The 27,854-nt window shown below is 52.2% G+C and overlaps 2 protein-coding genes across 7 annotated transcripts in view; one reads left to right on the top strand and one right to left on the bottom strand.

Annotated features, from left to right (window-relative positions):
* ELAC2 (elaC ribonuclease Z 2) lies at window positions 1-26,471 on the top strand. 3 transcript variants are annotated; one of them, XM_075561080.1, is made up of 24 exons: window positions 1-263; window positions 738-788; window positions 911-981; window positions 4,617-4,681; window positions 10,791-10,848; window positions 11,952-12,020; window positions 12,594-12,713; window positions 13,767-13,825; window positions 14,948-15,006; window positions 15,107-15,179; window positions 15,728-15,840; window positions 17,093-17,188; window positions 18,061-18,199; window positions 18,297-18,382; window positions 19,949-20,067; window positions 21,161-21,257; window positions 22,494-22,632; window positions 23,044-23,082; window positions 23,211-23,320; window positions 23,832-23,931; window positions 23,995-24,115; window positions 24,303-24,381; window positions 24,901-25,045; window positions 25,501-26,471. In XM_075561080.1, exons 1-24 carry the CDS (start codon window positions 61-63, stop codon window positions 25,708-25,710), a joined length of 2,421 nt encoding a protein of 806 aa, XP_075417195.1. In that variant the 5' UTR covers window positions 1-60; the 3' UTR covers window positions 25,711-26,471. The 3 variants fall into 3 exon arrangements, with proteins under 3 accessions (XP_075417195.1, XP_075417194.1, XP_075417192.1); XM_075561079.1 differs by having other exon boundaries at window positions 1-287; window positions 11,955-12,020; XM_075561077.1 differs by having other exon boundaries at window positions 1-287.
* Window positions 26,445-27,854, bottom strand: part of ARHGAP44 (Rho GTPase activating protein 44) — a 216,454-nt gene continuing 215,044 nt past the window's right edge. For 3 of the 4 annotated variants that reach the window (XM_075561081.1, XM_075561084.1, XM_075561082.1), the window contains one exon: window positions 26,445-27,844. In XM_075561081.1, coding sequence (XP_075417196.1) covers window positions 27,705-27,844 — 140 coding nt within the window. In that variant the 3' untranslated portion in view covers window positions 26,445-27,704. The remainder of the gene's footprint in view (window positions 27,845-27,854) is intronic. The other variant, XM_075561083.1, reaches the window with a different exon arrangement.

Below are 27,854 nucleotides of genomic sequence, written 5' to 3'. Positions count from 1 at the left end.
ACAGGGCTTCGGCAACCTAGACCGCGGGGCTGTCCCTTTTCGAGTTCTGAGGGAGGGTGCATGTGGGCTCTCCGATCGCTGCTGCGGGCTGCGGCTGGGCGCACCATGTCCCAGGGACCAGCCCGCCGTCAGCGGCCGCCCAAGGACCCCCTGCGGCACCTTCGGGCGCGGGAGAAGCGCGGCCCGACCTGGGAGCCCGGGGGTCCGAACACCGTGTACCTGCAGGTGGTGGCGGCCGGCGACAGGGACGCGGGCGCCGCGCTGTATGTGTTCTCGGAGTACAACCGGTCAGTGGACGCCGAGCGCGGAGCCCGGCAGCCCTGCCCCGGGCTTCCACGTGTGGGACTTCCCTGTGACAGCGGGTGGCGGGGACGCGAAGGGCTTGGCGCTGCTCTCTTAGATTTCCGATCTCTGTATGCCTGTAATGTCCGGGACCAGTGGAGAGCTTCCACCTTAGGCTTACCTAAGTCCCCTCTTTCGAACTCTTTGGGCTCGGGGCGCATCCCGACAGCCCCTTATCTCTTGCACGCCTAGACAGGGCCTCGCATTTGGTACACAGGGTTGACAGATCTGGTGAGGAGGTGACAAGGGAATAATCTATCGCCCCCAGCACCCTCCTACCCATGCCCCAACCCTCCCTGCCGCAGCTCAGCTGAGAGGTGCATCTGGGATACAATGTAGATCTTTCTAAGCCCAGCGTTGTCTTCTGATGATTTGGTGTAACTTTTGCCCTGTAGGTATCTCTTCAACTGTGGAGAAGGCATCCAGAGACTCATGCAGGAACACAAGTGAGCCTACCACTTTCTTGTGGGAGGGGGTGGGGGGTGACCAGGGGACTCTGGAAAGTTGATGGTAGGTATGGTCTTTGTTCTTTTAATTTTACTATGTATATATGCCTTCCTGCTCTTAGGCTGAAGGTAGCTCGTCTGGACAACATCTTCCTGACCCGAATGCACTGGTCTAATGTTGGGGGGCTGTGCGGTGAGTATTTGCTTCCTAGGGTTAGAGACAGGAGGAAAGCCCAGGGAATTGTCACCTGCTCTGGTGGCCTAGTGGTTGCGTGTTGGGCTGCTAATCACAAAGCCAGCAATTTGACACCCCCACAGCTCCTCAGGAGAAAGACTTTCTACTCTCAGAAAGACCTATGGGGGGTCCCTGTGAATTGGCATTGGCTCCGTGGTAGTGAGTTTGGGTTGGGGTTTATTCCCTTTTAAAGGGAGGGCTGGTGGCACAATGGGTTAAGCCCACTTAGACATACTTGATGGGCGGCCCTCATCATTTAGGCCAGCAGGTCCGCTCTGCACATTTTCCTGTTACAGAAGTTGCAATAAGGACAAGTCGATCTATTGCCAGGTACAGGAGGGTTGTTAGGTGTCTGAGTGGGTTCCAACCCAGAGCAAGCCCCAGTACCACAGAATGAAACGCTGTCCGATCTGCAACCACCCTCACAAGTGTTGCTAACCTTCAGTCATCCCATCTCATTGAAGGCCGTCTGCTTTTCCACTGACTCTCTGCCAAGCTTGATGTCCTTTTCCAGAGTCCGACTGCTCTTTCCTCTAACACGCCCAAAGAACATGAGGCAGAGCCTCGCCATCCTCACTTTGACGGCTGTACTTCCAGGGCATTTTTGTTTGTTCTTTTGGCAGTCCATGGTATACTCGATATCTTTCACCAACATCCTTAGTTAAAATGTGTCCATTTTTTTTCACAGTTTTCTTTATCCATTGTCCAGCGTGCATATGCTGGACAATGATTGAAAATACCACGATTGGGATCAAAAGCAGACCTCACAATGACATCTTTGCTCATACCCTCTGCAAGTAGGTCTTATGCTGCACATTTGCCAAATTCACAGTAGCAGTTGATTTGGTAGCAGATACTTCCTGGAGGATGGATTGCAAGCACATGAACACTGCAGTATTTCCATTTACCATGAGGCGATCTTTGGTCCCGTGGTACGGAGCTCTGTTTTGACATTGAGTTGCTGAGGCTTGTCTGATTTTCTTGCACTTCCAGCAATCAAGGCTGTGCCATCTGCATGTCGCAGTCTTTATAAACCTTCTTCCAATCCTGACGCCACATTCTCCATATCGTCCAGCTTCTCTCATTACTTGCTCAGGATACAGATTGAATACAGTCGGTAAAAGGATACAACTTTGACACACTCCCTTCCTAACTTTAAGCCATATAGTATTCCCTTGTTCTTTTCAAATGTCTACCTCTTGTTCTACACTCAGTACATTTCCCCTGATAAGTAGAAATTTCGCGAGCACAACTAGGTGTTTTGGAATTCCCCTTCTTCCCCAAATTATCCACAGTTAAATGCTTTTGCATAGTCAAAAAAAACCACATTTTTCTGCTTTCAGCCAACATCCATCCAGCATCAACAATGATATTCCTTGTTCTACCTCCTTCTGAATCCAGCTTGAATTTCTGACAGTTCCCTGTCAGTGTACTGCTGCAACTGCTTTTAAGTTAAATTCAGCAAAACCATTCTTGCATGTGATACTATTAATATCATTTGATAAATCCTGCATTCTACCTGTCTCAAAGATTTGTAACTTTGGAATGGGCACAAATAAGGATTTCTTCCAGTCAGTTGGCCTCATAGCGCTCTCTCTCTCTCTCTCTCTCTCTCTCTCTCTCTCTCTCTCTCTCAAAGGCTAGCAAGCCCTTCCAGTGCTGTATTAGGTTTTTGAAACATTTCAGCTGGCATTCTGTCAATTCCTGGAGCCTTGTGGTTTTCAAATGCTTTCTGTGAAGCTTCACCTTCCTCATTCAGGACCACTGGTTCTCGATCATATGCTGCCTCTGGAAGTGGTGGAACACTGACTGGTCCCTTGATTGGTCCAGTGAGTCTGCAGATCCACCTACTTTTGATGCTTCTTGCATCAGTATTTGTCCATAGAATCCTCTAATACTATTGTGAGTTTTTAATTTTTTCTTCATTTCTTTCAGCTTGAGATATTTTGAATGTTCTCATTAACTTTCTAACTCCAGGTCTCTGCACATGCCATTATAATATTTTATCTTGTCCCTTTTTTCTGTTCAACTTTTTAACACTGTTTCTTCCATTTGCTTTAGTTACTCTGCAGTCAGGAGCAAGTTTGAGAGTGTTCTAGCATCTACTTTGGCCTTTACTTTCTTCTGGTCTTTCTAACGACTGTTGCTGTCTGCATGCAGGATGTCCTTCATGTCCGTCTACAGCTCCTCAGGTCTTCGTGTCATTAGCATTCAGTGTGTCTGATCTGCTGTTGAGATGTTGAAATAGAGGCGGAATGTATTCAAGGTTGTATTTTGGCCCTCTTGACCTTGTTTTAATTTTCTTCAGCTTCAGCCTCAACTTCTGTATTAGCAGTTGATTGTTGTACCGTTGGCCCCTGGCTTTGTATTAACTGATGGTAATGAGATTCTCCACCGGTTCTTCCCACGGGTGTAAACCGTTTGAGTCCTGGAACACCCAGTTTATAGTCCCTTTCATGTTGCTGACAACGGGTCTGCGATGATGAAGTTGTTTATCTTGCAAAATCTGCCTTGCATTCTGCAGCTTTGTTCTATCACTCAGGCTGTGTTTTCCAACCACTGATGTTTCTTTCCAAGTTTTGCATTGTTAAGCACCCGTCATTATCAATGCACCGTGACTGCATGTTTGATCAGTTCCACACTTGCAGGAATGGGCAGAATTCTTCCGTTTCCTCATCACTAGCTTTAGTGGTTTGTGCTTAAATTTAAATAATCATTAACATTCAGTGAACTTCCTTGTAGGCATTTAGATAGATATTATAGAACAGCATTATACTTCAAGAAAGATCTTGAGGTGTACTTTTTGAGGATAAATTACCATTCCTCTTGACTTTGCAATTCCCAGTATACTAAACTACATGAATATCCGATGGGAAGCGGCCACACTAGTCCTTGTAAGCTCACTAGCACCTAGAATATTGATCTTGATCTTCATGCATTGCATTTCCTTCTTCATGACTTTCAATTTTGCTAGATTCCTGCTTTGCACGTCACTCATTGCCATTATGAATGATGTTTGTAGCTGTTTCTTCTCATTTCGATCGTTCCCTATCACCAAGTGAAGGTCTCAGAGGCTTTGCGCAGACGTGGTCATTCAGGCCAACTCCACTTTGCAGAGAGAGACAGCTTGGTTCGAGTGCCTTCCAACCTGTGGTGCTCATCTTCTGGCCCAGGGCAGACTGTTCCTCGGGCATCCGTAAGATGTGAGAAGTGGATGGCTTCCCCTGCTCCCTCATCACGTCTTCGTCTGAAAGTGCTGTTGGAACCTGTTCATGGGTCACTGCCTAGTTTCCAGCATCACAGCACCATGGTGTGACAAGAAAACAGCTCTGTGGCAGGGCCGTGACCGCACCATCTCCAAACCAAAATCACTGCCATCCAGTCGACTCTGACTCATGGCGCGACCCCACAGGGCAGGGTAGAACTGCCCCCTTGAGTCTCTGAGATTGTAACTCTTCTTGGGAGGAAACAGCCCCGTCTTTCTCCCAAGAAGAAGCTAGTGACCTCGAGGTTAGCAGCCCAGCTACTACCTGTTTGTAAACACATTAATGAGAGAGCTATGTTGGGGTGCTGATTTTGTTCATCCTCTGTAGGAATGATTCTCACATTGAAGGAAACTGGGCTTCCAAAGTGTGTGCTTTCTGGACCGCCACAACTGGTGAGTGTCTCCTGGCGCCGTTTTCCGGTTCAGGCCCCCCACCCCCTCTTTACGTTAGTGACAGTAAGTCACTGTCATTTCTACAAGTGCTCTTTCGCAGAAAGAGTTGGTAGTGAGCTCTTCTCCTGTGACTTGATTACACTTACTACAAAGTACTAATTGTGTGACCTTGCATGAGTTAACTTCTCTTAATCCTGTTTCTTCATAAACTGGCTATAATGCTTCATAGAGTTGTTAAGGATTAAAGGAGATAGATGTATCTATAAAGGATTAAAGAAGATAACATATCTATAGCCATAAACCACTGCATTAGGCGTTTGGAACAAAGGAGGTATGCTAAACGGTCACTTTTGTTCTAATATGTGGATTTAGTCTCAGTCATCTTCATACCTTCCAGACTAGCCCCTTCCGTGTGTGGCTGTGTGTCAGTCATAGTGATCGGTTCCCCCGTCCTTGTGTACAGAGAGCATGCAAGGTTAATACCAAAGATATTGGATGCAGCTGTTTACTACTTCCTAGCAGACCAGCAGCCAGCCACCAAGTCCTGTCAGTCTGTCTTGAAAATGTATCACACCCAGCCATTTGTGAAGTTCATCAAGGCCTTCCTTGTTTTGCACCCAGTCCGCTACAGTATCCTCCCATAACCAGTCTTGTCTCTGTCATCTGCCAGTTCCACCGTGAGACCTCTATAAAACATAAGTGTAGGCACGGCACTTCCCAACTTCAAACCCTCCCAAGACTTCCCAACATTTTCGTGTGGTTCCTCTGTATTCCGGTCACCAGGTCACCAGGCTGCACCAAATGGGCCAAGCCTTGCTGCTCTCACCTGCTGTTCCCCGATGATGCCCTGCCCCCGGGCAGGGCTTTCACCCGGGACAGCGGTTTCTAGAGCGCTCCTTAGAGCCCCTGGGTGGCACCAGGGGGAAAGGGTTTGGCTAGTAACTGAAGAGTTGGCCTCTAAACCTCCCCGCAGGTGCCTGGAAGAAAACCATCTGAAACACACGGGTCAGCCTAGGCTGGTCTGTTAGAATGTGCCTCGCCTTTGCACCCTGAGCAGCTTGTCAGGGTTTACTGTGCAGCCACCACCCACTCTGCAGACTCTTCCTGCCCGCCTATCCCCCTTCCCCCCAATGGTGGAGCACTTACCGTAATTACCCTAAATGACTGCGTGGTTTTGTTTTATTCTACTTCTGAATTTTAAGTTTCATGGCACTACCTCTTGGGTCTCTAACATAGAGTGGGCACTAAAAGTAAGAGGGTAACTCACACGATATTGTTACACAATCATGAAATGTTTATGAAACAAAAAGTATCAAAATGCGAAGCTGTTGTTTAACAACATACCCCCTGGGGGTCATTTCTGACCTCTGGCTTCCTGTTGCCACAAGGCAGAGGTCAGAAGTGCCTCTCTTCTTTACCAGTCCTCAGCCAGCAGCCAGTCTCTCTCTCGGGTCCTCAGCTGCATGCGCCCTTGGCCTCTGCCTTCCTAGACCAGGAAGCCTGTCTGTTGCTCTGAGACTGAGTCTCTGCAGCAGTCTCTGGTCTCAGCCTCTGCCACCTCAGATAGCGATCGAAGACATGCCCTTCCAATGGTCTGAGGTAGCTCTTATCAACAGGAATGGCTTTGATGGAGGTGTGGTTTTTGTCTTTGAGCTGACCATACCCTCAAGGAAAGGAAGGATGGAGTCTTGCCACATTCTAGTAGAGTCCAAAGACCCAAGCAAACTAAGAGTGTGATTCGGTTCACACCATCTACTAAGGTCTCCACTTCACCCACCTTAATCCAGTCCATTAGGATATCAGCTGCCTCTCTCCGCAATGGGACTATGGCCAGAGGCATAGAGTCCAGAATTATAACACAGGGCTCTCTGCCATAGAGTCGATTCTGACTCAGTAGTGACTATAGGACAGGGTAGAACTAACTGCCCCTGTGGGTTTCTGAGACTAAGTTTTTGTGGGCGGAGAAAGCCTTTGCTTTCTCATGAAGAACAGCTAGTGGTTTCCAGTAGCTAACCTGAAGATAACAGCGTCAAGGCATGGTGGTTACTGTGCCGCCACGCTACCAGGGCTGCTAGGAATTAGGGCTACAAGGGCCATATGAGCTGACTACCCCTCATCCTCCATCTCAATGTGTACACTCTGAAGGTGGTGTTTTATCTCCCTAATGGCAGTTTGGACTCAAACCTTGTTTCCTTGAAATACTCTTTTCATTTTGAGAACAAAAGACAGTGTGAAGGGACAGGACCATGGTTCTGAGGTAGGTAAGATAAGACTTCCCTAGGGCCTTCGCAGGGGACACCCCTTACTGCTCCCGAAGGTGTGAGGGGATGAGGGGGAAATGCCTTGACAACGTCCCTGACCTTTTCCTCAACACTGCAGTTTTAATCCCCCTGAGTCTATGTCATAACCCTGCACCGTCTTAGGTGGCTGCTTGAGAAAATCTATCCTGAATCCCCAAACCAGTCTACATGACTTTTCTCTTTTTGTTTTATTTTAAATTTAAAGATCATTTTGGAGCAATAAGTGATCTTAAATTGATGGCAAGGAGAGCATAGAATGTCTGATTGGGTGTGATCGAATGGAATGTAGAAAAAGTACTGAGAGTCAATGAAGGGCGAACATGATAGTGGGACAGGAGGGAAGTAAAAAGAAATAGAGGAAAGAACTAGGAGGCAAAAGACATTTATAGAGGCATGAATTTAGGCATGCATATAATGTAACTATATTAATATATAAAGACAAGGATAAAGTTTATGTACATATATTTAAATATTAAACATTAAGTTAGCAGATGGACATTGGGTAAGAAAAAAAAGATCATTTATTGGGAGCTTTTACAGCTCTTATAACAATCCATTCAGCAATTGTTTCTCTTTTTTTCTTTTTTTAATCATTTTATTGGGGGCTCATACAACTCTCATCACAATCCATGCATCCATCAATTGTATAAAGCATATTTGTACACTCATCATTCTCAAAGCATTTGCTCTCCACGTAAGCCCTTGGCATCCGCTCCTCATTTGCCCCCTCCTTCCTTGCTACCCCCTCCAAGTTGTATGTTTCATCATTGCTACAGTGCACACTGACTGGCTCGTCTCCTCCCCATGACCCTTCCATAAGGGGGATGTCCAGTTGCCTACAGATGGGCTTTGGGTCCCCACTCCACACTCCCCCTCATTCAAAATGATATGATTTTTTTGTTCTTTGATGCCTGATACCTAATCCCTTCGACATCTCGTGATCACAGAGGCTAGTGTGCTTCTTTATGTGGGCTTTGTTGCTTCCGAGCTGGATGGTGGCTTGTTTGCCTTTAAGACCCCAGATGCTATATCTTTTGATGTCCAGGCACCATCAGCTTCCATCACCACATTTGCTTATACACCCATTTGTCTACAGCAATCATTTTGGGGAGGTGAGCACACAATGATATGATTTTTGTGTTTTTTGGTGCCTGATTACTGATCCCTTTGGCATCTCGTGATCACACAGGCTGTTGTGCTTTTTCCATGTGGGCTTTGTTGCTTCTGAGCTAGATGGCCACTTGTTTACCTTCAAGTTTAGACACTATATCTTTTGATAACTGAGCTCCATCAGCTTTCTTCACATTTGCTTATGCACCCGCTTTGTCTTCAGCGATGTGTTGGGAAGGTGAGCATCATGGAATGCTAGTTTAATAGAACAAAGTATGCTTGCCTTGAGGGAGTACTTGAGTGGAGGATCAGTGTCCATCTGCTACTTTAGTACTAAACCTATAAATATATGCACATAGATCTATTTCCCCATCCTTATATATAAATATATTTATATGCGTACATGCCTTTATTTAGACCTCTATAAATTCCCTTTGCCTCCTAGCTCTTTCCTCTATTTCCTTTGACTTTCCTCTTGTTCCACTATCATGCTGAGCCTTCATTTGGGTTTCAGTAATTCCTCTCGGTTACATTACCCTTGATCACGCCCTACCAGGCCTCCTACACTCTCCTCATCAACAATTTGGACCACTTGTTGTTCCCTTGTCCCTGGTTTTGTTAACTACACTTCCTTTCCCCCTACCTTTCCCTCCCCCATGTCACCCCCAAACTGTCGGTCCCATTATTTTCTCCTCCAGATTGTTCATCCAGCCTATTTATTTAGACAGATCTATGGAGATAATAACATCCACAAAAATAAGACAGCAAAACCAAGCAACAACAGAAAACAAAACAACCAAAAGCCAATGACAAAAACAAAACACAACAGAAAAAGAAAAGTTTGTAGTTAGTTCAAGGACTGTTTGTTGGCCTTTATGAGTGTTCTCTGGTCGAGCCTGATGGGGTGCCAAGACCTAGCTCCAAAGTTTATTTTTGGTATTTCCTGAGGACTTCGTTGCTCTGCTCCCCTTGCTGTTCTGTTGCGCGCCCTTAGTGTTTTGCCTCGGTGTGGTGGGATCAGATTGGTGCAATTCCCACACTCTCTCCAGTATTGTCCCTTGTAGGGCTATGGGTCAGTGAGGGATGTCATGTCTCATAGTGGGGCCAGCCCTATGGTCTTCTCTGTGGATTGGCTGCTCTGAGCAGGAAGGCTTGGTGGGCCAGGATGTGCTTCACTCTCTTCCTCCCCCTTCATTTGCTCCTGTGTGCTCTGAGCAGACATGTCCCTCTCCCTGAACTGCAGCTTCAGCGCTGTCCTCTGAAGTAAATCCTTCTGGGGGAGGGGCAGCTGTCCTCGTAGTTGGGTTTGAGGCTGGCCCCTCAGACCTCTCCATACAGCAGTTGTATCAAGCATATTTGTACATAAGCTCCCATTATTTTCTGAAGATTTGCTCTCTATCTGAGCCCTCGGTATCAGCTCCTCTTTTTTCCCCTCCCTGCCTGCCCCCACCCTCATAAACCCTTGATAAATTATAAATTATTTCCCTATCTTAAACTCTCCCTGGGTGGGGTATGTGTGTGGCTATGTGATTGGTTCCCCCTTCCTTCCTTCGCTCCTCTCCCCACCTTCCCTCACCCTCCTGTTATTGCTACTCCCATTTCTGTTGCTGGATTCCATCTGTCTTGAACTCTTACCTCTTATCTATACCTGTGCACATGCTCCTGTCTAGCTCGCAGTGAAAAGCAGCACTGGGGTCATGACAGTGGGGGGTGAGAAGGCCTCAGGAACCAAAGGAATATTGTGTTTCATTCGTGCTTTACTGTGCTCTGATGGACTCATCTCTTCCTGTGTCCCTTCTGTGAGGGCATGTCCCATTGTCTACAGATAGCTTTTGGATCTCTCTAATATGTTGTCTGTTTGTTTTGGTTCGTCTGATGCCTGTTACCTGATCCCATCAACACCTCATGATCACACAGGCTGGTTGGTGTGCTTCGTCCATGTGGGCTTGTTGCTTCTCTGCTCGATGGCTGCTTGTTTATCTTCAAGCCTTTAAGATCCCAGACACTATATCTTTTGATAGTCGGGCACCATCAGCTTTCTTCACCACATTTGTTTATGTACCCACTTTGTCTTCAGCGATTGTGCCGGGAGGGGTGAGCATCACAGAATGCCAGGTTGTTAGAACACAATGTTCTTGCATTGAGGCAGGACTTGAGCAGAGGCCCAGTCTGCCCACCCCCTCAGTATATTGCCATATAAAGATGTGAACATAGGCCAATACCTCTATTTTTATGAATAATTATTTACATATGCACACACCTATGTTTATACCTGTATCCATAGCTTTGCTTCCTAAATCTTCCCTCTTTCCTTCTACCTTCTTCCTGCCCCACCATCATGCTCTGCTCTCTGCCTTGGATTTACCTAGCCCAGGAGATGCCCTCTGAATGCAGTTTTGATTGGACCTTTTTTTTTTTAATGGAAGGGACCTTAATGAGACTAAGACAGGTGTATCACTGGTGTATCGCTGAGAGACCTTGTCTGGTCACAAAGACACGTTGAAGCACATTTTGTTAAGATGAGTCTGTATGTGTGAAGTGGAGCAATGCTGTGTGCTTACCCTGACATTTGTATGAGTGATGTGCCAAATACTGACTGAGACTTGTTTTTGTACTGCCGTGTGTTGACAGGCGTGCTGTAATGTATTCTGCTTTTGTGCAGCCAAAATTGTTCATATCTTTCTCTCTCTCTTTTTCAGGAAAAATATCTGGAAGCTATCAAAATATTCTCTGGCCCATTGAAAGGAATCGACCTGGGTATGTCTGTAACAGGGACTCATTCTCTTCCGTCTCTTTCCCATAATGCTCCGTGTGAGAGCAGACCCAAACCAAACCTTAACCCAAACCCTTCCTCAAGGTAAGGGGAAGCTTCAGAATATTGCCTGGGGCACCTCTTCTAGCACTAAATGGAACCACTGAAACAGGCCAGGTAAAAGGTGACCCAAACGCACAGCTGCCTGTGGCATCGTGGCTTCCATTCAGGCTCCAGGCTCCTCCCCAGGCGGTGATGTGGGTCTGGGACAGGAGGCGGGAATGGAGGATGTAACAGTTCCATGCCCCCCTTGGCACAGACCTCCAGATATAGCTGTGCTGGTGGCACACGCCCTCTCGATGCGCAGAGTCAACCAGAAAGGGTGGCAGACCTCTTGTCTTGGCCCCCTGCCCCGGTCCAGCTTACGAATGCACCTGGTTACCAGGGGTGCTGCTGTTTCAGAGCGTGTGTACAACCTAGTTAGTTGCCACTGAGCCAATCCCAACCCGGAGAATCAGCAGAGCTTGGCCTCAGCGTTTTCCTGGCTGACTTTTCTGAAGAATATCAAACCCCAGCCTTCAAGTTAGCAGCCAAGTGCATTCTTATTTGCACTGTCCAGGGACCCCCTCCTACACAGTCTGGCACCTATAGCTGAGGTGGTGACTTTCTGGCCTCCCGGTGCATGGTGCCAACCTGTGCTTCTTACCTGAGAATTAGTTTCTTTCTAATGGGTTTGCAACATGTTTTTCTCTTGGGTGTACTAAATCATAGTGGCTGATAACAATACATTTTTCTTTCCTATAGTTATAAGCCAATCAAATTCTCGTTTCCGTGTCAAATTCCCTCCAAAAATGCGAGGGCATTGAGTCGCTTGTGTCTAGAAGGAGACCTATTGCTTGAGAGTGTTAGGGGTTAGGCCCATTAGTTGCTCTGCGGGACAGAGTTGAGGCTGTCTACTCCACAAAGATTGACAGTCTCCAACTCCAGACGGGCAGTTCCGTTCAGCCCTATGTGAGTCAGAACTGGCTGACTGGCACCGGCTCAGCTTCTCTTGTCTTTTTGTCCCCACTAACGCAGCCTTGTTTTCTGTCGTGTCTTCATCCCTCAGCAGTGCGACCCCACTCTGCGCCAGAATACAAGGATGAAACGATGACCGTGTTCCAGATCCCCATATACAGTGAGTGCGGAAAGGACGCGTCGGAGGAGGAACGGGGCAGGTCCTAGGTCGAAAGATAGGAGCCTGTGGGTGAAGACAGAAACTGTCTGCATGTCTGAGATGTCCGCCCTGTTCTGAGCCTGATGGGGGAATTGAGCAGAGGAGTGGAGACGAGAGGAGCGAAAGGTCCCGGGAGAGACATGTTTAACTCAGACACAAAGGAGCTTCAAAATTTCATTGTCTTTTCCTGGCATGTTTCCATGGACTGCCCTGTGCGTTTGGGAGACGAACTCTATGGGAATCTATAACCTCATCTTTCTCCCACAGAGTGGCTGATGGGTTTGAACTGCCTACCACATAACCCACAGGCTCCCTAGCACATAACCAAGAGGCTATCTAGCACATAACCCACAGGCCACCAGGGCTCCGACTTTGTCCTAGGGGTCTCCATGAGTCAGAATCCACCCAGTGGCAGTGGGCGGGTTCTGGAAAGCAGGCTGAGTTTGACTAGCTTTCTGGTAGTTGAAAGGGGCCCCTCTGGCCATGAGCCTGCTATGTGTGGTATGTAACGTGATTGTTTCCTGTGCTGACCAGGGGAGCAGAGTTGTCAAGATCACCAGGCAGCCCGGGCACCTCAGAGACCGCTTGGCAGGCTCAGTCCCAAACAGCCTGCACTCTCGGGATCACCTGAAAGAGAGCAGCCCTTGGCAGACGGTAATGGGGCGTCGCACGGGACGGCACTGGGCAGGGACCAGCCCCGTCTTATTTCTGCCTCGTTAACATTCGGAGCTAGAATCATGATTATAAGAAAGTACGGCTTTCCGAGCAGACCATTTTTCCTTGGCCCATTTTGGTTCTGTGGGGATATTGAGAGAGGTTGGGTTGCACCTTTCCCAGGCGATATGCAGCCTGGTGCAGGCCCAGCGTCTGGTGTTCCATTTCTTCAGGGGGAAACTTTTGGTCGTTAGCAGGTTAGTTCCAACTCTGTACAACAGAGCGAAGCACCAGCTGTCCTGCACCATGCTCGCAAGCATTGCTGTGCTCGACAAAGTGCGTCAGTCTGTCTCGAGTAGGGTCTTCCTCTGTTTTGCTGGCCTTCTGCTGTACAAGCAAGATGTCCGGCGGGGAGCAGCTCCTGGCACATGGCGTTTTAGTCCGCACACCTTCACTTATGGTGCTTTGGCTGCAAACTGACAAGACAGGGTCAGACTTATGAATAGAGGGGTCCCTTTTCTGCCAGAATAGCAACTTTCTGAGAAATTAACTCAAAATCCCAAGACGAGGTATCTTAAGGGATCTTGTTGTCCAGGTGGGGAAAGCACACGGAGGCATCAGCCTGTCGACTACGCAGGGGCTGGCCCTCTGGCTCGATCAGCGCGCCGGCTCTGGATACTGTGGGGGCCGGGCGGACTGCGCCCACGTGCTCTCTGCGGGCTTTCTCTTCCGTCGCTGCTGCGTCGGGGCTTCTGAAACTGGCTTCCAACTCACACAGCAACTTATTCTTTCTTCACTGCTCCGACGGAATACCCGCTTGGTTTCAAGTTTCACTTGCCAGTCTACGTTTTCCGCGGTTGACCGTTTGTGTTTTCCTTTCACTCTGATCTCAACTGGGGATCCAGCGAGGCTTGAGAAGGTTACTGTACTTTCCGCCCCTGGCGTTAGGAAGGCTGTGCCCACTGCAGTGAAGCTCCAGATGACCGTCAGTTTGTGAAACCTATGCAGACTTCCGGCTCACTCACCGGGACTTTGCCATCTGTTTTTCTTCAGGTGTTCTCCAGAAACCAGACGGCAGGGACCCTTCCTTGGTAGTCGCTTTCGTCTGTAAGGTAAGTGCCATGCTGCCGGGGTCTAGAAGAAGGTGCAGTAGAGCTGAGGTGGTTGGCATCCTTGCTAGTCAGCAGGCTCTGAGCCTCTGATTGGCTAGCAGAGTATGGAATTGTGACACAGCAGGGTCAGCTGGCTGTCGATCTGGCTCTCACCATCTCCCCTTACTGTGCATTCCACAGACAGGAGGATGTGTCTTCAGTGTGGAATCAGCTCTTTCTGAGGAACGGAGCCTCCCTGGGTTAGGCCGGCAAGTTCCTGCCAAACTTTAGAAACCTGTAGCTTCTGTCCTTAGACGTGCCTGTGTGCGTAGAGAGAGTATTGGGTGGCAGCTGTGCTTGCTAGTATCGTTGCTGACCGATAACAGCTCCCCTCCACCATGTCTGTGTTCAGTGCACACACTTAACCTCCCTCTAAGAAAATCTCTTCAAAGTGAGACATTTAGCCTCCCGAGGCCTTGCCCCAGGAAGACTTTTCTAGCTTCAAGAAGTTAAACAAATGTACACAATTCCTAAAGATTTAGCAAAGAAAATGAAAATGGATTGTCAACATTCAGAGACTGACTAACACTGTATGGCATTTCTGCCCTCTCCTTGTTGTTGCCTCTGGGTTAGAGTCTCAGTTCTGGGACAGATGTGTGAATCTAGATGGGGGGTGGGGAGTGGGGGTTGAGGTTTTGTGACAGGGTTGTATGCTCCTCTTATAAGAATATATTAGGGTTTTTTATTTTTGTGTTCACCTGACTACTCGCTGCAAGGTTGTAAGTGCAAACCCACCTGGGGGCACCTCAGAAGACAGGCCTGGCACGCCACTTCCGAAAGACCAGTGACTGAAAACTGTACTACAGTTCTTTTCAGGGACAATTGAATGATACCTAGTACTAGCTCTGCTGGGCCAGCCCTGTTACATTGTATGAAACTCACAGCCCAAGTTCATGTTGAGAACGAAAGCTCTTAGTACTAACGTCTCTCAAAAGTCAGAAATCATGTCTTCAGGATATGTGTACCTTCTGAAAGCAGTCGTCTTCATTTTAACCTGTAAAAATTAGCACGCTTGTAAGAAATTGCTGAGAACCAAGCTTCTCGATTAGTTAGTGTGTGACGTTTGCCATGTCCCCATCACAGCTTCATGTGCGGAAAGGAAGCTTCCTGGTGCTGAAAGCAAAGGAGCTGGGCCTCCCAGTGTGAGTGTCAGGGACAAGGCTGGGGTGGGGGCATGGGCTGAGAGTGGGCCTCTGTTCAGGAAAGGCCCTTATTGCACTGAGCGTCCCGTGTCCATCGCAGGGGCACGGCTGCCATCGCCCCGATCATTGCTGCAGTGAAGGACGGGAAAAGCGTTACCTATGAAGGCAGAGAGGTGAGATGCCGGTGGATCTTTCGTCACTGACGTCTTCAGCATTGGGGGGATGGGGGGCACTGCCAGATGCGCCGTCTGTGTGGAGCAGTGGAATGGTGTTGCTGGCCGGTATTCAGCTCCATGAGAAAGTGGGATATTTCAGTACATAGATGGTGCAGGTCACCCTTCCGATGGGATGGCTTGCTTTCCGTGCACTGGAGCTCAGGGCAGGGGCAGCAGTGCCTCCCATAAGGATGCCATGGCAACGAAGGGTGCCAGAGTCGATGGCCACCAGCCAGTCTCGAACGCTGAGACTGGCTTTCTAGCCGCTACAGGTCTCAGCTGTCTTCTGCCAGTGTGCTGCCTGTCTCTGTAACCGTTAAAGAGCAGAGCCAGCCAGCGTGTGGGCGATCCTCAAAGTTGGCTCTGTGCCCTGTGGGCATCCTTAGAGTTGCGGCATGGGGGTTGTATCTCATGAGGCAAGTGAGTTGGAGGCTGTGTGGACTGTCTGAGCCGTGACTGCTCTGCGAGGCCGCCCGGACTCACTACTGGCTGCTTTCATTTTGCAGATTCTGCCTGAAGAGATCTGTGCTCCTCCCGATCCCGGCGTGGCTTTTATTGTGGTCGAGTGTCCTGACAGCGGGTTCATACAGCCCATCTGTGAAAATGCTGCCTTTGAGAGGTAGGGGGCGCTCGGCCAGCTACCAGTCTGAACGCTTCTCACCTGAGCAGGAATGACGTGGAGGGTGGAGCCGTGTCTGTGCTCAATCCATGGTAGTCTCCACCTGCCCTCTGGTATCGCTGGTGGGATTGGTACCACCCAATAGCGGGCAAGCTTTGGTATGCACACTGTCAGTAAAGGTAGAACAAAAGTGGACCACCAGAGAGCCATGCGGACTAGGCAGTCAACAGCCTGTACGAGGTCTAAGCCCAGAATAAATTCTAGAACTGTGCATTCAATTCTACCTCATGCACAAAATGCATCGTTATTCGTCCACTTCCCTAAATAGATGGAGCAGGAGTGTTTCAGGCCGGCTGGGCTCTGGACCTGTGTGTTAAGGGACAGAACCTCGTCTAGGTCTTAGCTTTTCTCCCAGTCTTGCTATTTTATACTTTTCCCCACGTTCCCCATTTTTATCAGTCTGTCATCTTCTGAGCGTAACTAGGGGTCCCCGAGGAGTGCCTGTATTCCGTGGAGCAGCAGGCACCGGTGGCAACGTGAGGCCCTGCGAGTTGGGGAGACTGCAGAGGCGTGGGCCGCTTCAGTGTGCGGTGCCTGTGGGGAGCAGGGAGGATAAGTCAAGACGCAAGGTTGGTCGGTTTGTTTTTGTAAAGAAACTGGCACCTGCTAATGAGTGCTCATCTACATATTAATGCGTGGTCTGCTGTCTCTCTGGTGGTAGAATTAGAGATGAGCTCCGTGTTGTCCTCCTGTGCCTCAGGTCCCCTCACGTGACAGTAGTGCAAGAGACTCTTAGGGGAAAACCAAACCTACTGCTGGGGAGTCTTCCGTGCTGCACGGCGACCCCGTGAATGGTTGCTCGGGCTGTCAATCTTTACGGGAAGCCAGCCTCGTGGCTTTCAGCTGTCACCTTGTGGCTAGCAGCCCACCCTCTCCCCTCCCTCCCCTGCTGAGGAAGGACCTGTGAATGTTGGAGGGGCAGAGGGAGGTGGAGGGAGCCCTCTGTGTGCACAGCCATCCTGGGAAGGGCCTGCTCTGTCGCTGGCCCCGCTGCGCTCAGGCTGTATGGGGAGCAGCCCGGGGAGAATGTGGCCCCGGGCCTAAGGGCTGGCAGCTCACCGTCATGCCTGGAGCGGGGGCTGTTGGGAAGGGGAGCTGGTGGTGTGCCTTCCAGGCTGACCCAGTGCCCATGTGCCCAACCTTTCTTGCGCTTGTGTCCCTTTCAAAACCACAGCCTCACTCTGCTTTCCAGGTACCAAGGGAAGGTTGGTGACCCCGTGGCCCTGGTGGCTCACATGGCCCCAGAATCCGTGCTCTTGGACAGCCGATACCAGCAGTGGATGGAGAGGTACGGAGCCCACTCAGGGCAGGGGTGCTGTGGGCGAGGGGTTCGCATTGCTTCTCCCTTCTCACTGGGTGAAACCAAGAGCGCCCGCCCTGCCTGCATGCTCTGCTCTCAGGCCCCAGCTCTCCGGTGGCTGCCTTGGTGGGGGCCCGGGGACCATCCCCCTGCACCCCTCCTCCGAGGCAACGCACACCTGCTACGGAGAGGGGCCCCTCACTGCCTCCCAGCCTCTCTCTGGGCTCTCAGAGCCCGAACAATACTGCCTGTTTGCTGATGGCTCTGCATGTGTATCAGAGAGGCTTGCGCCTACCGATGGCGTACGGTATGACAAGCAGCTTTGAAGATACAGCGCTGCTCATTCTAGTTAGTTGAATCTTCTCAACAGCCCCGCGAGGTAGGTGGATTCAGAGAATGTAATAGGAGGATGGAGCGTTCACTTTGATGGAGGAACCATATCTGCCCCCCGCCTCCATTTGTCGTTCTCCCCATGAGCCCTGCTCCCCCACTCTCCTCCTCCCCCACCCCCCGCCCTCAGTCCTCTCTGCCTTTAGTGTCTGTGTCTTAACAGACATGGTCTGCTCTCCTTTTACTGTGCCTTTACTTCGTCTACCCCATGCTCCCTTCTGTTTTATTTGCAAGTCATCCTGATAGGGCCAGACATCTTAGGACTCATTTCAGCGCATCCTAAAGGTAGCTAGATGTGGGGCGAATGTTGGATTTTGAGGCCACACTAAGACTTTATCTGATCACTTAGTAACTGTCTCTTTGACCAGTTGCTCTCCTTCAGTCCTTGTGATGATCCCTGTGAGATGGGAAACAGCCCCGTCTCCCCACCCCAGTAAAGCACGCCACCCACCTCTGGCCTTCAATTTTAGGTTTGGGCCTGACACCCAGCACTTGATCCTCAACGAGAGCTGTGCGTCAGTCCACAACCTCCGTAGCCACAAGATCCAGACGCAGCTCAACCTCATCCACCCCGACATCTTTCCTCCACTTGCCCAGCCCCGCAGTCAGGTAGTGTGCTCCTGATCCAGGGCAGGACAGTGGTGGGCCCGCCCTCCCCTCCGTCCCAGTCCGCCTCTCCACGAAGCACCTTCCTGTCTCTTTCCAGGGAGAAGGAACATCCTTCCGCGTGCCCACCGTGCAGGGCGAATGCCTCCTCAAGTACCAGCTCCGGCCCCGGAGGGAGTGGCAGCGGTCAGTGTGGGGCCAGCTGACGGCATGGCCGCAGTCGGGGGTAACAGACTGCAGAGCTGGACAGAGACTAGCTTTCCATCTGCTGTCCATGGTGGCCTCAGAACACACAAATAAATGGCTGTGTCTGTGCCCCCCGGTTTGTGTGTACAAACTGAGGCTGAGGCGAGGGTACTAGGGCTGGTGTCTCCTCTCAAACTTTCCCTGGTCAGTAACCGTGATCCCACTCCTGATCCAGCAATGCCAGGGAGCCTGTGTGTCTGTGGGTGCATCTGTGGGTGCCTTAGCAAGACTGGCATAGAGCCCATCTCTGCTGCATCGTTAAAGGCTTCAGTGAGGAGGTTTGTGGTTGGTGTCCCAGAGGAATGGCTATTCAGATGGGACCTGTCCAGGTTGCGTGTGTTTGCTCTTCTGGCTGTTGCTCTGCAAAAGGAAGGTGTCTCTGACAGAAAAGCACGGGACTGTGCTCCCTGGGGGATTCCTCCAGTGGGGTCACTGTGTCAGGGGGGGAAGCTCCATCGGTATACATTGCCTTCCCCAAAGATGCTCACTGGTTAATAATCCACCCGGGGAGGTGAGAATAAAAAGGCCCTCCATCGTTTAGCTTTTACCAGAGAATCCAGAATGATCTGCTGCTTCAGTGTCTGGATCAGCACAGACCTCGCTCCACATCCCTGCAGCGGTGGTAGGATTGGACGTGCTCTCTTTAGAACTTAGATGGTGGCAGGCTTCAGGGACCTGGGCTTGAAGGGGCTGTGTCCCTTGGTTGGCATCTACACTGGCTGGTCTGTTGGGCTGGGATTAACGGAATCACACTCAGCCCTGCCCCAGACCTGGTGAATTTGGATCTTGAGGTTGGGTGTCTGGAATCCCAGGTTTGCTGCCACCACCTTGGTTCTGACTCATAGTGACCCTTTACGACACAGCAGAGCTGCCCCCATGGGTTTCCGCGATGGTGACGTTTCCCAGCAGTAGCAAGCACCCTCATTCTCCCACGGGGCAGCCCAACAGGTCACCCGCTGTGCCCAACCCCCCACTGATATTAATGCCCATCCAGGTTACAGAGCTGGTGGTCCAGGACCTTGCTTCTCAGCGGTCAGGACTAGCATTATCTAAGGCTTGCTAGAAATGCGGAATCTCAGCCCCTTTTCTCCCCTGTTCCACCCGCAACACCTCCCCAGATCTTGTGCCCTGTGCATCTTAGTGAGGTTCCAGGTGGCCTTTGTTCGCCGGGCTGACCCTCTCCCCAAGAGGACACTGGGCTCCTCAGCTCTGGTTCTCATAACTGAGGGGTGGGAGCAGGTGCTATTGGTGTCTCGGGAGTAGAGCCCCGGTGCAGCTGCACATCCCACAGTGCACAGGACAGCCGGGTTGTCCAGCCTCACGTGCCCTTAGTGCTGAGGTCACGCAGCCCTCGCCTAGAGGAGCCCAGGTCTGGGGAAGAACAGAGTTCCTCCACTGCCGCTGTCTGCAGCTTGTGCCCATGGGTTTCTTCAGGGTGACCACTGTGGGTTTTTGCTTGCCACCCTGCCAACTACCGCAGTCACTGGAGATGCGTTCCCCTTGCAGGGATGCGGTGCTTACTTGCAATCCTGAAGAATTCATAGCTGAGGCCCTAGAGCTCCCCAGTTTCCAGGAGAGCGTGCAGGACTATAAGAAGAGTGTGCAGGACAGCCCGGCCCCCGCAGGTGAGCAATGAGAGCCTGTCTTCCTGGCACTGCCCGCCTGAGAGGGTCTCCGCGATACTGCGTAGGGTCTGGCAAGGCATCCTTTGTCTGCCAAGTCTCTGCTGTGGCTGTACATTCAATTGCCATCAGATGTGGGCCTGGTGCAGTAGGGCTTTAATATGGCCACGGTCTCTACCCATCCCAGACCAACTGGGACAGAATGTCCCATGCTGGCCCCCAGGCCTTCTTCCCGAGCACCACAAGGGAGAGGACTCTGGGAGCGCCTGAGAGGTGGTGGGAAGGTGGTTGGCAGGGGCTGGGCTCTAGGGCAGGATTTGCTGCTAAGACTCCAAGTCCCTCACACCTTGTAGGGCTCAGAGTGCCCCGTGAGAAGCCGCCAGAGAAAGTACCTGGCCTCTGCCCTGATAGGGGATGTTCCTGGTGACAGAGGGAACACTGGGGCAAGCAGGAGGGTGTGAGGGTTCAACCAGCCCCGCTTCATCTCCTCGGGAGGCAGGAGCAGCCGAGCTCCAGCTGCTTCCCTGGTTGTCCTTCCCTGGCATGCTTCCTGTCTGTGTCTGAAGACCCATTGAGATCCCACGGGGCCATTCGGGTTGTGTGAGGCCCAGATGTGTGCCACCTCCAGAAGCAGCCTGTGCGGCTGAATTAGAACCCTGGGTCTGCAGCTCAGGGAGGGCCTGGTCCTCGCCCGTTTCCTCACCTGTAAACGGGGCAGGGCCTGCCCAGCACATAAATGCATCAGTAAAATACACAGCACGAGTCAAAGACGTCCACGCATCGTACAGTCAGGAGCCACTTTGTGAGGTGAAGAAGCCTTTCTTCCCCTCTCTCGTTGAAGATGGGGCGCATTAGAGAGGAACGGCTCTTAAGGAGCACTGCAGCACCCCTCTTCCTCCCCAGGCAGCCCTTGACTCAGTGGGGAAAGTCCTGTCACAGGGCCCTGGTGTGGACAGGCCTCTTCCCAAGACTTCCCAGTTCCTGGAGCAAGTGGGTGGCCCTCGGGTGGCCCCTCATGGTGACACCTGCCTCAGCAGGAAGCCAGCTCACTTCTGACCGCAAGAGATGGACTATTTCACGTGTGTGTTTTTTCCAGAGCCAAGAAACCAGTACCCCGAAATCATTTTCCTGGGAACCGGGTCAGCCATCCCAATGAAGATCCGCAACGTCAGTGCCTCGCTTGTCAATATCAGGTAGTGCTCACAGAACACGCCCCGCCCCGCCCACCAGACCACTTTGGCAATGGAGCTGGCTAGACCTCCGTTTGGCGGCTTGGTTATAGTGCCCTGGCAGAGCAATGCTTGCTAGTAGTTCACTTAGTAACTAGTGTATTATAACTGGACACTTAGACACAACTGCTCTGAGACGTCTGGGGGTCACCCAAATCCACGGTCCGTAATGTCTTCAGAAACCGTCGCTCCGAGTGCTTCCCTGCTCGAGAGCCCCCACAGCCTCCCGGGTAAGGCAGGTTGGGAGTTTGAACTGGTCTTTCTTGACTGACCCATTCATATTCTCGCCTTGTTCCTCTAACTAGTTCTTGCGCTACGCTAAAAAGTAGCTTTTGGATTTTGTACATTATTCTGCTTTGTGCCTAGTCCCCCTCCCTGAATTCCCCGAACATGGGTTTGTTCAGTGGAATCTGTAGAAAGGCTACTCCGAGGCATTTTGGAACAGACGAGGTGCCGCCTCTGTGAGACTGCCGTAGTCCCAAGTCATGGTTGTTCTAAGCTGCATCCTGGTGGCAGAAATAGGGCTCAGGAAGTGCTGCTGGGCAGCTGTGCGGGGCTGGCCTCTCAGGGTATAGGGCCTGGACTGTCGCTGACCCTGGAGCCCTGAGAGTGGCCCCTTCAGCAGCGGGTGCAATAGCTTTCCCCACTCGGGCAGAGCCTGTATTTTGAGATGTCCCCTAGAAGAAAGGGTACACCCCTCACAGCCCAGAGAAGGACCTATCTGCAGGGGGTGACCCGACTGCATCCTCAGTAGAGGTCCGAGCCACAGTGAGCATCTGGGTAGGCGGGGAGCCCTCCGGGACTACCGACCTCAGGAGCACAGTGGCCCCGGTGGCCTGTGGAGCTCACACTGGTGCACAATGGATGTCCCATGTTAGGGCTCTGTCGGCCGGCAGACACAGGCTGGGTCTGCCCTTCCTCTCCACCATAGGCTGTTCCTCCTTCCTGTCCGTGCCGTCCAGGACTGGAGCATTCCCTTGTGGCTGATGCTCAGAGCGGACAGCCACTCCACATTGCCACTTCACATTGATGAATCTTGGCTCTGATTCGTTCCCAAAGTTGGGCAGGGGGAGTCATGTACCACAGAGAAATTCCCATAGCTGCTTCCCACCCGAGGACAAGCCCTCCTCTGCGCCCGAAGCAGCGGGCACTGGATTAGCCCGGCCCGTGGGCGCTTCATCTGCCCCTCTCTCTCGGCAGCCCTGACCAATCCCTGCTACTGGACTGTGGCGAGGGCACTTTTGGGCAGTTGTGCCGTCACTATGGCGACGAGGTGGACAGGGTCCTGGGCACGCTGGCGGCCGTGTTCGTGTCCCACTTGCATGCAGACCACCACACGGTGAGTGCCGGAGCAAAGCCATAGTGCTCCTCCCATCAACCCCCGGAGTTGGACTGCCCCAGCGTGTTTGTTTCCGTGCAAAAACATGGGGTCGCCTTGACCCGCCTCTCCTGAACCTTGCCTTGTCACGAACAGTGCCACTCTGAATTGATTCCGGGTCAGAGCATAGCAGTGGGGCATCTCAGTCGACACAGCTCGCTCCTCAGTCTCCTTTCTTTCATGCCACTGATCCATTGCTTTCTGCCCCATTGTTACATTTCGTGCCCAAGGGTCCAGGCAAGCCTAACACTAACCACTGGCGCTGTGTCATAGGGGTGGTGGTTGATGGGAAACTGGAGACCACCGTGAGAAGCAACATGGGAAGAGGAGAATTGAGTTTGCAGTTAACCCATGCTGTCTTCTCATCCCCAGGGCCTGTTGAATCTCCTGCTGCAGCGAGAGCGCGCATTGGTGAGTGCGGGCCCTGAGGGTGTATCAGCATGCTCACTTGGCGTGTTCTTCGGCCATGCTCACCTGGCGTGTTCTTCGGCCATTGCTTGCTTGGCCGTTGGTGTCAGCCTCCGGTCCCTTTGTTTCAGGCCTCCTTGGGACAGCCATTGCACCCTTTGTTAGTGGTGGCCCCGACACAGCTCCGGGCCTGGCTCCAGCAGTACCATAACACGTGCCAGGGGATCCTGCAGCACGTCAAGTGAGTATCCTCCTTCAGAGGCCTAGCAATGCTCCCCCACCCCCCATCCCTCCTTAGCAAGCGCAACGTCATTCCTTGCCTGCCTGCCTTCACGCCAAACCTCAGATGGGCTAAATACTGACTCCCAGGAACTGGTAGCTGGTTCTCACAGAAAGGATCCTTTTCTTGGGAAGCCCTCTTCCCACTACTCTAATTTTGCCAGCACTTCTCCATGAACGGCCCAGGGTTGGGCACCCCAAGAGTGACAAGCTCAGAGGGCAAGGCAGCTCATCTGCGTGCCCTTGTCCCGGGCCTGCCTTCTGCTGGCTGAGCCCGGAGCGACTTTGTTTGCTGCCTGGGGATCTGGGTCTGGCGGTTTACCTCAAGCCTGCTGTCCTGACTTAACTGACTGGCACGGTATTGTCATTAGAATGATGCTGGGGCTCCCCAGGGAGGGGCCTGCCTTACTGATTCCAGACGTTACACATGCTATATTCACTGAGTGACGGACGGGGCTGTCATCTTCCTGCAGTTTCATTCCTGCCAAATGCCTTCAGAAAGGGGCTGAGGTCTCCAACCCAAGGATTGAACAACAGATCGGCTCCCTGCTGGGAGCGTGCGACTTGTTAGAGGTAAAGGGGTGGCATGGGTCCTGAGGAGGGCCGTGCGGGACAGTGCTGACACCTCCCTTGTAGTTCCAGACTTGCCTGGTCCGGCACTGCAAACACGCATACGGCTGTGCCCTGGTGCACAGGAATGGCTGGAAAGTCGTCTACTCCGGGGACACCATGCCCTGTGAAGCCCTGGTCCAGATGGGTAAGTGGAGCTTCCTTTGGGGGATACACAGCTGTGAGCGCTTGCAGGTTTCTAGACAAAGGTCAGCAGAGGCCGGGAGTCTCAGGCATGGGAAGCCAGGCTTGGGACCAGGCCGCCGTTGCATGCATCTGACTGTGAGCTTTCCCTGTACTGCGCCCTGTTGTGACGCCCCGTGTTCCTGCTTCAGGGAAAGACGCCACACTTCTCATCCATGAAGCCACACTGGAAGATGGCTTAGAAGAGGAGGCGGTGGAAAAGACACACAGGTAGGAACGCCCTCTGGTGCCCCTTATCACCCACTTCGGCAGAATGGTATGTTGGCAAAGGCTATGCCCCCCAATGGTATGGGGCTGGCTGCTGCGTAGCCAGGGCGGAGGCCATTCTCTAACGGACTCCTGCCTTTGCTTTATCAACAGTGCCTAGGTCCTGGCGTGAGCAGTGTTTGTTTTTAAAGGAATTAGAAATGTGCTGACATAAACTGCAAGACAGGGCAAGGAATTTTCCAGGGAAAGCAGGGGACAGGGCTGGGTTGGGGGAGGCAAGTAGGTGTTCTGAACCCCAAGTATGAGGCCCTGGGTGTTTTTCTCCTGTGGCTCTACTGACCAACTCTGAGGTGGTGAGAGGGGCGTGGGGAAGGCTGGTGTAGGGGAGTGTGTGGAATCACCCTCAGGAATATGCACTAGCTAATGAGGTACACAAGATCCTCCGGGCACCCACAGGAGCTCTGAGTGGACTTTGAGTCCTGCCCTTGGCTCAGCTCAGCTGGCTCATTGCTTCCTCTGCAGCACGACTTCCCAAGCCATTGGTGTGGGGATGCGGATGAACGCCCAGTTCATCATGCTAAACCACTTCAGTCAGCGCTACGCCAAGATCCCCCTCTTCAGCCCCGACTTTAATGAGAAAGTCGGAATCGCCTTTGACCACATGAAGGTCAGTCTCTGTGGGGGCTGTGGTGGGTGAGGCCAGAGCAGAGCAGAAGGTGGCTGGGGGGCCATCTCCCCTGGGGGCTTGGCTTCCTCTTGCCCGGTGATCCACATCCTGGACCTTCTCCCACGGTTCCTGGAGGGGCCTCTCAGAAATTGGCCTCAGTGGAGGCCCCAGGGGCAGTCGAACCTCCTCATGAGCCTGAGAGGCCCGGGGGGGCCTTCTGCCCTCCTGGCTGATGAAGCCAGGACCTAGCCCAGCCCCCTGCAATGAAGGCACAGGCGTTGCTCCTTGAGGGGGGGGGGGCGCATTGTAACATTGGGATTGCCTTTAGTAGGGACATGACGAATTCCTTCCTGTCAAGGCTCCCTGGGGGATGGACTGGGGATTTTGAGGAGGGGGGGTGGCTCACCCTCTGAGCTCTGCCCGGGGTGGATCTGCCCCCGCCCCCCACCTTCCAGGTCAGCTTTGGAGACTTTCCCACGGTGCCCAAGCTGATCCCCATGCTCAAGGCCCTGTTTGCCGGCGACCTCGAGGAGATGGTGGAGCGCAGGGAGAAGCGGGAGCTGCGGCAGGTGCGGGCAGCCCTGCTCTCCAAGGAGTCCCCCCAGAAGCGGGGCCTCGGAGAGGAGCCCCCGAGCCCAACCAGCAAGAAGGCCCGAGCCATGTGAGCACAGCAGTGAACGCAGCCCCCTGCCGAAGGTGGGAGCACACCTCCCCAAGCAGAACAGACTGCTCGGGCCAGCCCTTGGCAGTCCTGCTCCGAGGGCAGCATGCCACACCACCCCGGCTCCAGAGAAGGTGTCCTCTCACTCAGAGACGGTCTGTCAGGGACGGTGCATCTGTGCAATGAGCTGCATGTCCGAGACTCAAGGATGACTTTTCAAAGACACCAACACAATAAAGATTCCGTTTGGCATCCTGCATTCTCTGCTTGGTCCGGCGCATCACCCCGGTGAGCCCTCTGCATGTGACAGCCACTGCTGTTGGTCCACGGGCCCCGGAGACCAGCTCTGACCACAGAGGGACCTCCGGGGATGTGTTCACAGGAGGCCTCCCCGCAGGACCCAGTGCAGCGCCTCGCAGAGACTCACACCAGCCCTGGTCCGAGGCTGGCATGAGGACAGCACACTGGCGAGCTGCCCGAGGAGGGAGAGTGCCGAGTGTCGCATCGGCTGGCTGCTTGTGGGATTTAAAACACTAAGTGCTGACAGTTCATTGTAACCGTCGCCGATCTGCCTGCATTGGTTTGTGCCTTCTCCCTACCGACAAAAGGGTATTAAGAGCTTTACATGTTGGGTGGCAAGAGACCAAGATCAAGGCCCCGGGCTTCCCTCGGGCAAGGTGACATTCCCCTTATTCCCACATGCTTGTTACTGAAGCAAGAAGATACACCGTGCTCAGGGATAATAAATCTATTTTAATAACATTACTTTGGACAACTATTTATACATGTATTTAAAGGTAACTTTTGACTCCTGGGCTCCTCCATCACACACTGGCTCCTGCAGCCCCTCTCCAGGAAGTGAGTGAAGCTGTGATGATAGAGGGGCCGTGAAGAGATCCCTCCTCTCTGTGAGGGGTGACTGACTGTATACCATGTTAGGAAATACCGAAGCATTCAAATATCCATTGTACACCTGTACATCAGGTTTAGATTGAATGGCTCAAATTAAACAAATATAGATTTCCTATGTACAAATATTTTATCGTGTGTAGGCATATTGTTATATCTATTTTAAAAGGACAGAATTATAAAGTTTGATTTTGCATGCATAACCCAAACCTGGTTCTCACCCCCAGTCTGAACAGGCACTCCCACTACCGGCTGGGACTCGGGGTGAGTGGCCCAAGCGGTGCTCCCTGGGGAGGGCCTGCCTCTCGGCCGCATGCTCGGGGCAACAGAATTATTGCTATTCGTTTGTAACGTCCAGAAGACAAACCAGGCTCCTGGTCCACATGCCTAGCAAGCTCTGGGGACCAGAGTTCCTGCCAGAGATCTAATAATTGGGGTGGGAGGGGGGAGCAGGGGGCGGGTCCAAACTCTCCTCACCGCCCTACTGACAGGCTCGGGATCATTGGTATAAAATGATCAGGAATAAAAGGAGCTTCAGTCACATCAGTCAAACTTTTAGGGAGTGAAACATACTTGGTTTAAGCAGGTTACTTTGGAGCCCCCTAAGGGCAGCCCTAAGGACCACACTCAGGTTGAGGGTTACCTCCCTTCCCTGGGCCCTGCCCTTCCCACCCCCACCACCACCATCAGAGGAGGGTCAAGAAGCTGCTAATGCAGGACTTGGCATTAGCCGTCAAAGGAAAGGTAGCAGCCCCAGGTCTAACCAGCCATTCGCCCTTAGCACCCCCTGCCCTGCAGAGGGCCTTTCCAACGAGGAGTCAGTCCTGGGGTGGAGAAATGGGTGCTGCTTGGCGTGGAGGCTGAGAGTGGATCAGAAGAGGCACAAGGTCAAAAGGCAAACAAAAGTTCCAAGTAACCACCCCACAGGAACAAAGACCCGCCCCACCTGGGCCAGGGGCCACCCATCTCTTGAGAACCCAGCCTGGGGTCGGCAGTGCCCAGGAGGAGCCCAGAGCTCGGCACACTCCCAGCGCTGCTCCTGGCACAGGTCTGCACACACGTGTCGCATGGGCACTGGGGAAAGCGGCGTCAGAGGGCGGTGCTCTCGGAGTCCTCCTCGGGGCCCCGTTTTTCGGTCACCGAGTGTCGCCGCATGTGCTCCAGGGGGCTCAGGCGGAGCGTGGACCCAAGCTCTACGTGGATAGAGGGAATATCAAAGTGGACAAGATCTGGAAATTG

Source organism: Tenrec ecaudatus, chromosome 10, assembly GCF_050624435.1.
Source record: "Tenrec ecaudatus isolate mTenEca1 chromosome 10, mTenEca1.hap1, whole genome shotgun sequence".
NCBI classification, from domain to species: Eukaryota; Metazoa; Chordata; class Mammalia; order Afrosoricida; family Tenrecidae; genus Tenrec; species Tenrec ecaudatus.
The sequence above is the reverse complement of the archived record's forward strand: the minus strand, read 5'-3'. Positions and strand labels throughout refer to the sequence as shown.